We start from the raw sequence: 12,634 nt of genomic DNA on the forward strand, positions 1-12,634 counted from the left end.
AAGAGGTCCTCTATCTCAATTATAGTTAATTTAATTCTTATGTTACATCTCGCTTTACTTGTGCATCATTTAGAATGCGCATCTTCTCCTGACCTCCTCAGGGTAAGACATGAAAATGTTCTATGTATGTATGTATGTATGTATGTATGTATGTATGTATGTATGTATGTATGTATGTATGTATGTATGTATGTATGTATGTATGTATGTATGTATCTCAACGGTGCACTATCTGCGAGCGACGTGACAATCCAGCTGATAATTTCACGATTAAAAATGTCTTAAAGGATTGAACACAAATAGAATAGGTTGATTGATTTTTAATTAATTCGTCCATATTGGGCGAGAAATGAAATTCATAAGTACTCAAGTCATCACATTTGTAGCCTACAGAATATGTCAGAGGGTAACTGACAATTTTTGAAACGAAATGTGTAGGCGATACTGGCATTTCGACAGGAAACGGGCACATCACGAGCATACATAATACATACCGTTGTTGTGACAAGGGAGCAATGGAATGACGTACATCGTTTGTTCGTAGTGCGAACACTTATTAACTGTCACCCAGTTCTGATTTCACACTTATTATTCAGTCACCATTTCGATATTTCCCGTCAGAAAGCGGTATCTTTAAGGGCGCAAAATCTAAAATTAACGGATTCTGCAGCAGAAACGGAAAACCAGATCTTGCGCACCATAAGAACTTCATGAAGTATAACCAGAGTTAGGAGATCCCTGATCGTTCATTCAAAACACCATTCTACTGTCGTCATTCCTCACGTGGTAGGTAAGAAGAATTCTCCGAAACAATTTGAAATTGCCCGCATAAAAGTTAGGGATGCAAGAACTAAGTGACAAAAATATTGCTATTTTTTCTCTCACAATTTTGCGTAACTTACTGAGCGATGAAACTACCCTCATAATGAATGCGATGCGTATTTTTTTTGAGGATCAGTGAACGAACAAAATATTCATGATCATGACTAATCTCATGCAGACCCCCAGCTGTCTCATATGCGTCCACTTGTATGTACACAATGGGATTTATCGTTATTTTCCCAATGAGCCTGACTCTTGTAATATGGGGGAGGGGGAGGTGAGAGGAATAATGAAACCAATACTTCTGTATATCTTGGTAAATACGAAAAGTAATTCGTTGAGAATAGCGAACAATTGAGGGGATCAGAATAATGGTAGACAAAGCCCTTCAGACAAAATTTTAGGAAATATATAGGCCTATAATTGGTTTTACGTCTCACAGACAGTAAAGGGCTAAGCGTCCGTAGCCTTATTATAAATTTTTAATAGATAATTCCATTATAGTTTCGTATGGCTATTGCTAGTCTGGTGCAGCCCTTGTATGACAGACCCTCCGATGAGGGTGGGCGGCATTGGCCGTTTATAAGCAACTGCGTGTCATTGTGGTGGAGAATAGTGCTGCGTGTGCTGTATGAGTTGCAGGGATGTTGGAGACAGTGCCCGAGGCAAGGGTATTAACAATTTAAGATTCAAAACCTCAACCTGGTAGGGATTCGAATCCGGGGCCCCCTTAACAGAGGGCCACTCGCTGTCCATGCCTTATATTCGACATGTACAAATAATGAGGCCTATTCTTAATATAATAATTAAAACAATAACACTTACCATGGGTCCCTCAATTAGCGACACACGCACAATGAAAGTAATGAATGACCGAGCTCGATAGCTGCAGTCGCTTAAGTGCGGCCAGTATCCAGTAATCGGGAGATCGTGGGTTCGAGCCCCACTGTCGGCAGCCCTGAAGATGGTTTTCCGTGGTTTCCCATTTTCACACCAGGCAAATGCTGGGGCTGTACCTTAATTAACGCCACGGCCGCTTCCTTCCCATTCCTGGGCCTTTCCTATCCCATCGTCGCCATAAGACATATCTGTGTCGGTGCGACGTAAAGCAAATAGCGAAAAATAATAATAATAGAAAGTAATGAATAACGATGCAACAAACAATGCTGAAGTTTCCTGTGTTTCGCTCTTGCTCTTGTATATGTCTAAAAATAGGCAATGGGTGAAAGGGGATAAATTGTATTTGCATGAATGTTCGCTTCTCTCCATTCTACATAACTCTGTAACATTATTTGTTGCGTATGCACGGGAAATAAACCAATGATCCATGTATAAGCTATTAATCTATTTCTTTTCAATAGGGCGATTCACAATCATACAAGAAACTCAGATCATTTGAATGTCCCAAGAGCTAAAACAGCAACATTTGGAACCAACAGCATTGTCTACAGAGCACTGCGGGCATTTGATTCTGCTCCTAACACTAAAATGATGTTATGTACTTGACTTGCTGTATGACTGCGAATCTTAGAATGGTCAGAAAATAATAGATTATGTCTCGAAAATAATTCGATTTTTCAATTTGCTTTAAGTCGCACCGATACAGATAGGTGGCAACGATGGGATAAGAAAGGGCTAGGAGTGGGAAGGAAGCGTGGCCTTAATTAAGGTACAGTACCAACATTTGCCTGGTGTGAAAATGGGAAACCACGGAATATCATCTTCCGGGCTGCCGACGGCGGTTCGAACCCACTACCTCCCGAATGGAAGCTGGCAGCTACGTGACCCAAAGCGCATAGCTATTTGCTCGGAAATTAGGCTTTATTTTGTAAGTAAATAATACTATAGAGTATTTGACATCTAGCAGGATCGGTGAAATATCTGTATATAACCTGTCTTGAAGTCTAGAATGTGAATACAACATTCTAGGTAACTGTTACACAGTATATCAGTCAGAAGGGAGCTCTCACAAAGAGCAGATCTACAGTAAATTAAACATATACTTACAGTTGTGTGTTATTAATATGTATAGTTTTAGTTCTTAGAGTAGGCCTAAGCCTTACTGTAATTTGTATATTTGTAGTGACACTGATAGATGAGGATAAAATACACACTTACCACTGTACAATGCCTATAAGTATAGTCAGTTTTTATAATACAGTATTTTTAAATTATATTTATAGAAACAACGAGGGGCTGCCTGGCCGAGGCGGTAACGGCGTGCTCGGTTCGCCCGGAAGGACGTGGGTTCGAATCCCCGTCAGGAAGTCGTAACATTTAAGAAACGACATTTCCACTTACTGAGGTGCCTGTGGCCCTGAGGTTCCCTCAGCCTACACCAAAAATGAGTCCCAGGTTAATTCCTGGGGGCAAAGGTGGCCGGGCGTAGAACTAACAACTCTACCCCATCACGTGCCGAGGTTACGAATGGTGGAAGCCTTTACCTTCCACCCCTCCAAGGGCCTTCATGGCCTGTACGGAGATGACTTTGCTTTTATAGAAACAACGAATGGAAATACTCTGGAAGTGGGCAGAAGTGTCTGTTGAACAAAAAATCAAATAAATAAGTAAATAAATAAATGTGGCTGGAACGGGCTCCACTCAGCCTCGGGAGGTCAACTGAGTAGAGGTGGGTTCGATTCCCACCTCAGCCATCCTGGAAGTGGTTTTCCATGGTTTCCCACTTCTCCTCCAGGCAAATGCCGGGATGGTACCTAACTTAAGGCCACGGCCGCTTCCTTCCTCCTTCCTTGTCTATCCCTTCCAATCTTCCCATCCCCCACCAAGGCCCCTGTTCAGCATAGCAGGTGAGGCCACTTGGGCGAGGTACTGGTCATCCTCCCCAGTTTTATCCCCCGACCCAGAGTCTGAAGCTCCAGGACACTTCCCTTGAAGGCGGTAGAGGTGGGATCCCTCGCTGAGTCCGAGGGAAAAACCAACCCTGGAGGGTAAACGGATTAAGAAAAGAAATTAAATAAATAAATAATGAATTAAAAACTTGAGATCAGTTTTCTGGTCTTGATCGCAACATTTCCGTACATTACTATGATGTGAAGATGACTGTGGATAATTTCATGTTATATATTCTTAAGGGCGTCCATTGGTAAAATTCTTCGCGTCCAATTACAGGATCCAATAAGAGGCGACGTTTCCTTCCTGAAATGTTGCACGTGTTGGTTCCTAATTTTCTTATGATTTCATTATTGAGTATCAGAATACTACAGTCTTCTGTGAGAGTGTCACCAGTCCTATGAAAAAACACAGACTACTTTTCTTTGCATTCACAGCGAGAAAATTAAACCTTTATACTTTTCAGATAGAAGAGTGAGAGACCTGCCTTTATTATTCGTAATATACAGTTGTTATTTCCCTATAAATAGAACGGACCGCTGTCATCTGTAAGTAAACAAAATGAAATTGACTTTTTAAGACGAAGATAAGAGGCATCACTTGTACCCGGAGAGAAACCTGTCCCGCCTCCGTTTTGTCCAGCACAAATCTCACATGGAGTGACCGGGATTTGAACCACGGAACCCAGAGTGAGAGGCCAGCGCGCTGCCGCCTGAGCCACGGAGGCTGTAATTTTCTGACCTACTAAAGGAAATTATAAATGACGTACACAATTTAGCTCAGAAGATCATTTACCGCATTCCGAATAAACGAAAACATTTAACATGTTGAAAAAAGAAATATGGAAATGAAAACATTAATATTTGAGCTTACAAAATAGACAGCATTCGTATCATCTCAACAATCTCAATCGTCACAGTCCGTTGCGTGTTGAGATGTTGGGCACAATAGAATATCATCAAGGAATTCTCTAAATTCATCAGCAACATATACATAAACCCTTTTCAGATCTTATATTTTACTTCCTTTTATTGATACAATGACTGCAGGATATGCTCTCGAAGATAGCAACTCAACAGACCCTAACTTGTTGAGCATAAATTACATTTCTCTGGTAGGGTTCTTCACGTCTTGTCATCTACTTCATTTAATGAGACTGAGGTGCATTAGAGTTGTCATTATCATTTATGTACCCACAATACATTCCACTCGGCTATATCTTTACCGTCTGCAGTAAACAAAGAATGACCGGGCGAGTTGACCGTGCGGCTAGGAGAGCGCAGCTGTGAGCTTGCATCCGGGAAATAGTCGGTTCGAACCCCATTGTCGGCAACCCTGAAGATGGTTTTCCATGGTTTCCCATTTTCACACCAGGCAAATGCTGGGGCTGTTCCTTAATTAAGGCCACGGCCGCTTCCTTCCCATTCCTAGGCCTTTCCTAACCCGTCGTCGCCATAAGACCTGGCAGTGTCGGTGCGACGTAAAACAAATAGCAAAAAAAGGAAAAAAGAATGAGGAAACTGATTTCCAGTGCTGCTAATGTGTGAATAGTTCCAGTGAAGCCAAAATATTTACAGAGTTGGCAAAATAAAGTATAAAATGGTACCTAAGTCACTGACTGAGGTCCCTTCTTACACATAACCTGATACACAGAACATGCATTTAACTATGTAGGCCTAAGTGCTGACAGAGTTGTCTTTAACACTCGAAGCTAGATGCACCGTGCGCAAAAAAGTTCCCTCTCCAAGCCGGCAGTGAATGTTTTGAAATGTACGAGGCTGTGGACGGTATCTTGTCAGATATTGTTCGCGATACAGGTGACAACTATTACTAAAATATTTTCATTCCTCCCCTGAAGGGGGAGGCAGGCCTCTTAGACGGTAACGCCGTCTCTCAGGCCGGGAGATTTGTTACGGTGAAGGAGATGCTCGGAGAAGGTGAGGGGGTTGGCGGCCGTGGTCTCTACTAGGAACTGTCCCGGCAGTCGCCTTAGTACAGGAGAATGGAAAACCACGGAAAACCATTCTCAGGACAGCCGACGGTGAGGACCAGCCGTGAGGTCCTGCCCTTTCCCGTCTCCCAAATACAGAGGCGTAGAGCCACGGTAGAGCCGTGGCCAACCCTCCTCTGCTCTGTTGGCCGGTCAGAGTGCAGAGCTGGTGGGCCGCGGACCAGCCGTGGGCACTTGTGAAAAAACACAGGCTCTGAGACCCACTCTGCATCTACCGACCTACAGCTTCGTGTGAATTAGCAGTGGCTCTGCCGTAGATGAACTACGAGGGTTGTAAATAAAGTAATGGTAATAATGATGGAATGCAATATTTAATGAACTAACAAGTACAAGTACAAGTAACAAGTCCTTTAGTATAGTCACTCGCAAAGTCTATTACGAGTACCTTTTGTCAACTGTCGGGAACCGTTGGCAAGGCGTTCTCTGTTGATGACAGCGACGGCGTGCTCTACTGGGAAAGTCTTGAATCTAGAAGAACTAGAGCTCGTCTGCGTGGTATTTATAAGAGCAACATCAGGAAGAGCTGCCTAGAGTAGTATTAGGAATAGGTTGGGGTCTCCCTCCTGCTGACACTGAATGACGGACACTGAATTTGTGATTACCTACACATTCTTCCATGTCTGACTGCTTTTCATCTGTTGTCCGGCTCCTTGGCTAAATGGTTAGTGTGCTGGCCTTTAGCCACAGGGTTCCCGGGTTCGATTCCAGACAGGGTGGGGAATTTTAATCATCATTGGTTAATTTCGCTGACACGGGGGCTGGGTGTATGTGTCGTCTGCATCATCATTCCATCCTCATCACGACGCGCAGGTCTCCTACTGGAGTCAAATCAGAAGACCTGCATCTGGCGAGCCGAACTTGCCCTCGGACACTCCCGACACTAAAAGCCATAAGCCATTTAATTTTCATCTGTTCCTGTTATACAAATGCTGGGATATAAAATGAGGTTATGTACAATATTTTAATTGTGTGACCATGCCTTGGTACTCCAGACAGACCACTGACATACATATTCGATCGAATTTACACAGTTCCATCTCAATTATCAGTAGTATTGTTAATTTACTTATATCAACTAAGTTTATTATTAAGGTTTTTGTTGTTATTACTATTATACTTATAACTAATTATTACTTCATTATTACAATTGATATTTGTTGCGATTACTATTATCACTAATGCTAGTACGGAAATACGGTGGTTTAACTTAATTCTGAATTTACTAAGTTAAAAGGTTTTAATTAATGTTTTCTTATATTTATCATTAGCAAAATTATTATTGGAAACATCTTTAATATAAATTTCATATAAGAGATCATCACCATTATTACTTTTATCTTCACCTGACATCCAGAATCAGTATAGGGTAGTTTATTCATTTCATTTTATTGTGTACTTTTTGCATTGCGCATTTTATGCTGTCACCGGTTGTAAGCCACTTGTAGCGCGGAGTACAGATGCCACGTCAGGAAATCGGCAGCCTCGGAGGGGTTCCTTCAACTTCGAAAACAGGTCGAAGTTACAAGGACTCATGTCTGGTGAGTACGGAGGGTGTCCAAGACCGTCCAATGCCACCTTTGCAATAAGAGCTTGACTCTGTTTGCGACATGACAACGTGCATTGTCATGCAACACAATAGCGTGATCGTCTTGCAATAAACGGTGTCGTTTGTGCCCTGTAACCAAACGCAGATGTCGCCTCAGAAATTGCCAAGAGTAGTCACTGTTGACGGTTTGTTCCTCAGGTACAGCATGCGTAAGAAGAACACCCTCATAGTCATACGCCACAATCAGCATAACCTTTACCCGACTGGGTTCCTGTAGAAATGTCTGTGGACGTAGCGAACCTGGGTGACGTCATTCATTCGATTCATGCTCTAGTTCAGGCTCGTAGGCTCGTGCCCACGTCTCGTGAATGGCGACAATACTGTGAAGAAATGCGTCTCCTTCGTTGCGTTATCTGTCCAGCTGGATGCCAGTCAGTGCATAGCGGTGCCATTTCTGCACGTCGGTGAGTTGATGTGGAACCCAAAATGTTAAGACATTTCATCAGTATGTGCCAAACCGTTTGATGACTGAGACCAACCAATTACCGGACAGTCCATCGATGGTCTACAGAAACAAGACCACTCACGATGTTTGAAATGTTTTAAATTATACCTAATTTCAAATGTTCATGCTGAAATATGCTATTATGTTCAGAATAGGCAATAAAGTCAATAAACCCACAAAACATGCGTTTGCATATCACTATTGTTTGTTTCTATGGTCGTTGGTAGGGACGTGTGTTGCCATAATATGAAGAGGAGAGAGTAGGGAGAAACTCAAACACCCAGTCCTTGAGCTAGAAGAATTAATCAGGCATGATTAAAACCCCCAGCCTAGGCGAGAATTGAACCTGGGACCCTATAAACCGAAGACCTCAAAGCTGATCATTCAGCCAAGGAGTCAGACCGTACCCCTAATACCTATCACAAGGAATACTGGTGTGCTAAACTGGCAGGGTAATGTCCTCAAGGAAAGAGCGGTACCGTATATGACAGTGGATGCACAGAAGAATTCTACACTCCACTACAGTTTCTTTCTTTCTGCATCTCAGCTAGCCAAGAAACAGAACAAGACGAAGTACTTTCTGGGTGTTATACATACCGCCAGATGTATAATTGGGTCCTAAATTATACATCGTGACATTCTGATATGCTAATAAATTCAGCGGTCGTTTTCCTGTAGGCTCCAAGTTGAACGCTTTCAAACTTCTTGCGACTTGTGACTGAAAGAATATCTGCCATGGAGCATAATGTATCACATGCTCCTAATAAGCTGAACAATATCCATTGCCTTCATTGTTACAGCAGTCGTTTTGACTCCAATCCTGTATGGACAGACAGAATGTTTATTGTCATTACACAACATGAGCCAAATATAAGTTTTTTACGAAGTAATCCACCACCAAATAAGATGCATTTAGAGTATTTATAGCTCAGAATAATACAGTTGTAAAGTATCTAATTTCTGGGACAGCCTAACAAACCATGTCACATGTCTCCAAAATTAGATTTCTTTTTATTATTTCTGCCTAAAGAAGAACTTGATTATGAACATTTATGAGAAGGAACTTTGCCATTCTACTTGTAAAAATTATTGTATAGTGCAGGAATTCCCTAATGGAAATAGGTTTAATATTGTTTAAACCAAAACTATCTGTGATATCACCATGGATTTTGTGCTGTTAGATTGAGAAACTGTACAAGTTTAGATCTGGGATCTCATAAAAGTTCAATACATGCTCCTCCTGTTATGTGGCACACACGAAGGTGATAACGTAATTCATCCCAAACCCGATGTAACATCTTTGCTTTAACACTTGACACTACTCACGTGATACTTTGCTTCATGTTACCTAATCAGCAAAGTACATGAAAGGAGCCTTCCCAAAGATTGCCATTTCAACAAACCATTGTACAAGGGAGCAATCAGGTGTACACTGCACAATGTCAGAAAATTAATAAATATTTCCTGGTGGCTGTTCCTTTCTATTCTAGCAGCAATTACTCTGAAAGGTTTTTTCAAGACAAATTTTCACGGCAGCAATTACTCTGAAAGGTTTTTTCAAGACAAATTTTCACAATCATATCTATCATTATAGAGGGAATATCTGTAACAAAGGAGAAACCTCTCCAAAACCTTGTCATGAACATCAGTGTGATGTATTATGTGTTCAGGCAATACATAGAGATAACGGCCAGAGAAGATCTATGGTACCTGGAAGGAATCTTGCAATCAAAAGACCTCATCGACAGTATGGTAGTGAACTATTTGACAAGCCTGGCTTGTCAGTGCTCTCAACAGGACTCACAGAGGTGAACGATGTTGAGATTGTGTCTATTGAGTTGAACAACTGTGTGGTTTTGTCAGTATATAAGCCACCTTGTACAGGTTTCTCTTATCATGAACCAAGCAATGCGCATAATCAAAGCACTCGATTTGTTGTAGGAGACTTCAATAGCCATAGCAGTATTTGGAGTTATGAAAATGTTGATGAAAACGGTGAAGCAGTGATAGAATGGGCTGACTCTAGTAATTTACAATTCATACATGACAGCAAATTACCATAATTTAACTGTGGATGGTAGAAATGGAGCTATAATCCAGATTCTACTGTATATTCGTCAGCAAGTCAGTATGCTCCCAATGCCTTAAAAGTATTGGCTTACCAATCTCAAGCATTCAATATAGGCTTATTGTATGCCAGATTTCTCCCACTGTACGACCTAAAACTGTACCATTCAAGAAAGCTAATTGGAGAAAGTTTACTGAGACACTAGAGAGTCTCATGTCCAAGATAAATCTATTACCTTCATCTTATGATGATTTTGTGGCTGCTGTGCAAGAATCATCCCACAAATTAATTCCACATGTGTGCTGAACCCATTTTATTCCTGGACTTAATAGAGAGAATACCAAACTAATGGGAGAATATATGAAACACTTTCATGAAAATCCATTCATTGAGCAAACATTGGATGCTGGTTTGAAACTCCCCAATTCTCTGGCAGAAATTAAAGAAACATGTTGGATAGAGATATTAGAAAACTGCACATGATAAAAATTAGTCAGATGGCATGGAGACTATTATGTCAACTGAATAATGATCATACTCAGGAGATAACTCATGCAAACGTATTTCCAAATCACATTGCTCATCAGCTTCTGCTAAATGAAAAAGTGGACAAATGCAATGCAGGATCTAAAATACAAAGGGAAATTGAGCTAGAAACTAATGAACAGGTCTGCAAATTTACTGAGGTAGAATTATGAAAAGCCATATGACAATGCAAGAACAATAAAGAAGATGGCCTGAACGATATATTGGTGGAGCAAATTAAAACATTGGACATGAAATGGCTTGTTGAATTCTCTCTACCTGTTTGTGACAGAAATCAATCCCAAAAGTATGGAGAAAGACCAAAGTAGTTGCCACCTGAAACCTGAAACTATCCAACCCCAAAATTTATCAAACTATTTCACTCCTATATGGGTATTCAAAAGACTTCTTTTGTACCATTTGGTCCCTATGATTGATAATTTATTAATTAATTTATTAATACCTGACTTCTGACCTCAAAGGTATTGCAAAGCACAAGTAGCCCATTTAACTCAATACATAGAGAACAGTTTCAAAAGAGGTGATGTCACTGGAAGGCTTTTATTAATTTAACTTCAGCCTATGATACTGTTCAATTTCATATAATACTCCAGAAGATCTGCAATGTGACACATGATCATGGCTTCATGGAAATAACAGGCACTTTATTATACAACCATAGATTCTTTGTTGAATTTCAAGGAAGGTGAAGCCGCTGGAGAAACCAAAAGAATGGCTTGCCCAAAGGAGGTTTCTTGTACCCTGCGCTGTTTAATGTATACACTAATGACCAACCAAGACCTAATATGTGCAAAAGTTTCATATATATGCTGATGATCTTACTTTAGCAAGTCAGGCAAAGGTGTTTGAGGAAGATGAACAAGTTCTTACAACAGTACTGAGAACTTTCAGTGAGTATTATAATAAGAACCACCTGAAACCAAATCCCCAGGAAACTCAGGTCTGTGCTTTCCACCTATGAAACAAAAAGCAAATAGAAAACTGAAAGTTAACTGGGAGGTCACTGATTTGCAACACTGCTTTATGCCAAAATACCTTGGCATCTCTTCAGACAGGTCTCTAACACATCACAAACATTGTCTCAATACAAAGCAAAAAGTGTCAGCCCTAAGTAACATCATTCGAAGATTCACTGGCAGTAATTGGAGAGCCCAACCTCAAGTCATCAGAACTTCTTCTATGGTACTCTGTTTCTCTGCAGAAGAGTACAGTATTCATGTCCTGTATAGCATAGTTCTGCTCATGTAAAGCAAGTGGATGTCATGCTGAATAAAACTGTCAGATTGACCATTGAGTGCCTGAAACCTTGGCAGGTATCAGTTTTTGCACCATCTGATATACAGTGGCAAGTAGCTGCAGATCCTAGGAGAAAGAAGGTTGAAATAAATCAGTTACACCCCTCCATGGCCATCAACCACCAAGATCTAGGTTGAAATAGAGAAAAAGTTTCCTGAGTTCAACTTCAGAGCTAATTATGTCTCCTCAGAGACCCAAAGAACAACTGTGGGCTAGTAGATGTGACCATCTTCAAACATGGATGAAACCTGCTGAATGTTTACCGCTTGGACATACCGGTACCTACTTTAGACTGGTTAACCTGGAGATCATCGAACAGACTACAATCAAGTTTTGGTAAATCCAGTGACAACCTTATCCAATGGGGATATTCCAAATAACCAACACACTGTGACTATATAGAGAAGCAGGCAATGTGTCATCTGTGCCAATGCTCACTCTTCCTGAGTCATGCAATGATGGAGAGTTAATGAAGGCTGAAGAAAATGCAGTTGCTGTTGCCTGATTCTGGGCGAAGAACATTTAATTTTCTTCACTCAGATATGTCTGATTTATTTGAAATTACTTAATTGTTCTTTTGTAACATGCCATTATCCTACACTCTTATGTAATGTTAAAATTTGTATAGCTTCTGACTTGAGTAAATATGCATAAATCATCAGAATGTGGAAGTGGGTTTGCACCCTACTGTCAGCAGCCCTGAAGATGGTTTTCCATGGTTTTCCATGGTTTCCCATTTTCACACCAGGCAAATGCTGGGGACCTTAATTAAAGCCACAGCTGCTTCCTTCCCACTCCTAGCCCTTTCCTATCCCATTGTCTCTGTAAGACCTAACTGTGTCAGTGTGGCTTAAAGCAAATTGTAAAAAAAATAACGTGGAAGGATGAAACCTCGTCTTTCACAAATTATCATTTTAAAAAGTCATATGGCATGAGATCATGGTGGCCGCCATGCAAAAGAGCCATTGTCATCTGCTGCATGGCCAATCC

The 12,634-nt window shown here is 40.9% G+C and overlaps 1 protein-coding gene and 1 long non-coding RNA gene across 2 annotated transcripts in view; one reads left to right on the plus strand and one right to left on the minus strand.

Annotated features, from left to right (window-relative positions):
- LOC136864427 (uncharacterized) overlaps positions 1-12,634 on the plus strand; it is a 142,902-nt gene that overhangs the window by 121,714 nt on the left and 8,554 nt on the right. The window lies entirely within an intron of this gene.
- Positions 8,305-12,634, minus strand: part of LOC136864425 (ileal sodium/bile acid cotransporter) — a 138,071-nt gene continuing 133,741 nt past the window's right edge. The window contains exon 7 of the mRNA XM_067141410.2: positions 8,305-8,554. Coding sequence (XP_066997511.2) covers positions 8,529-8,554 — 26 coding nt within the window. The 3' untranslated portion in view covers positions 8,305-8,528. The remainder of the gene's footprint in view (positions 8,555-12,634) is intronic.

This window comes from Anabrus simplex, chromosome 2, assembly GCF_040414725.1.
Source record: "Anabrus simplex isolate iqAnaSimp1 chromosome 2, ASM4041472v1, whole genome shotgun sequence".
NCBI lineage: Eukaryota > Metazoa > Arthropoda > Insecta > Orthoptera > Tettigoniidae > Anabrus > Anabrus simplex.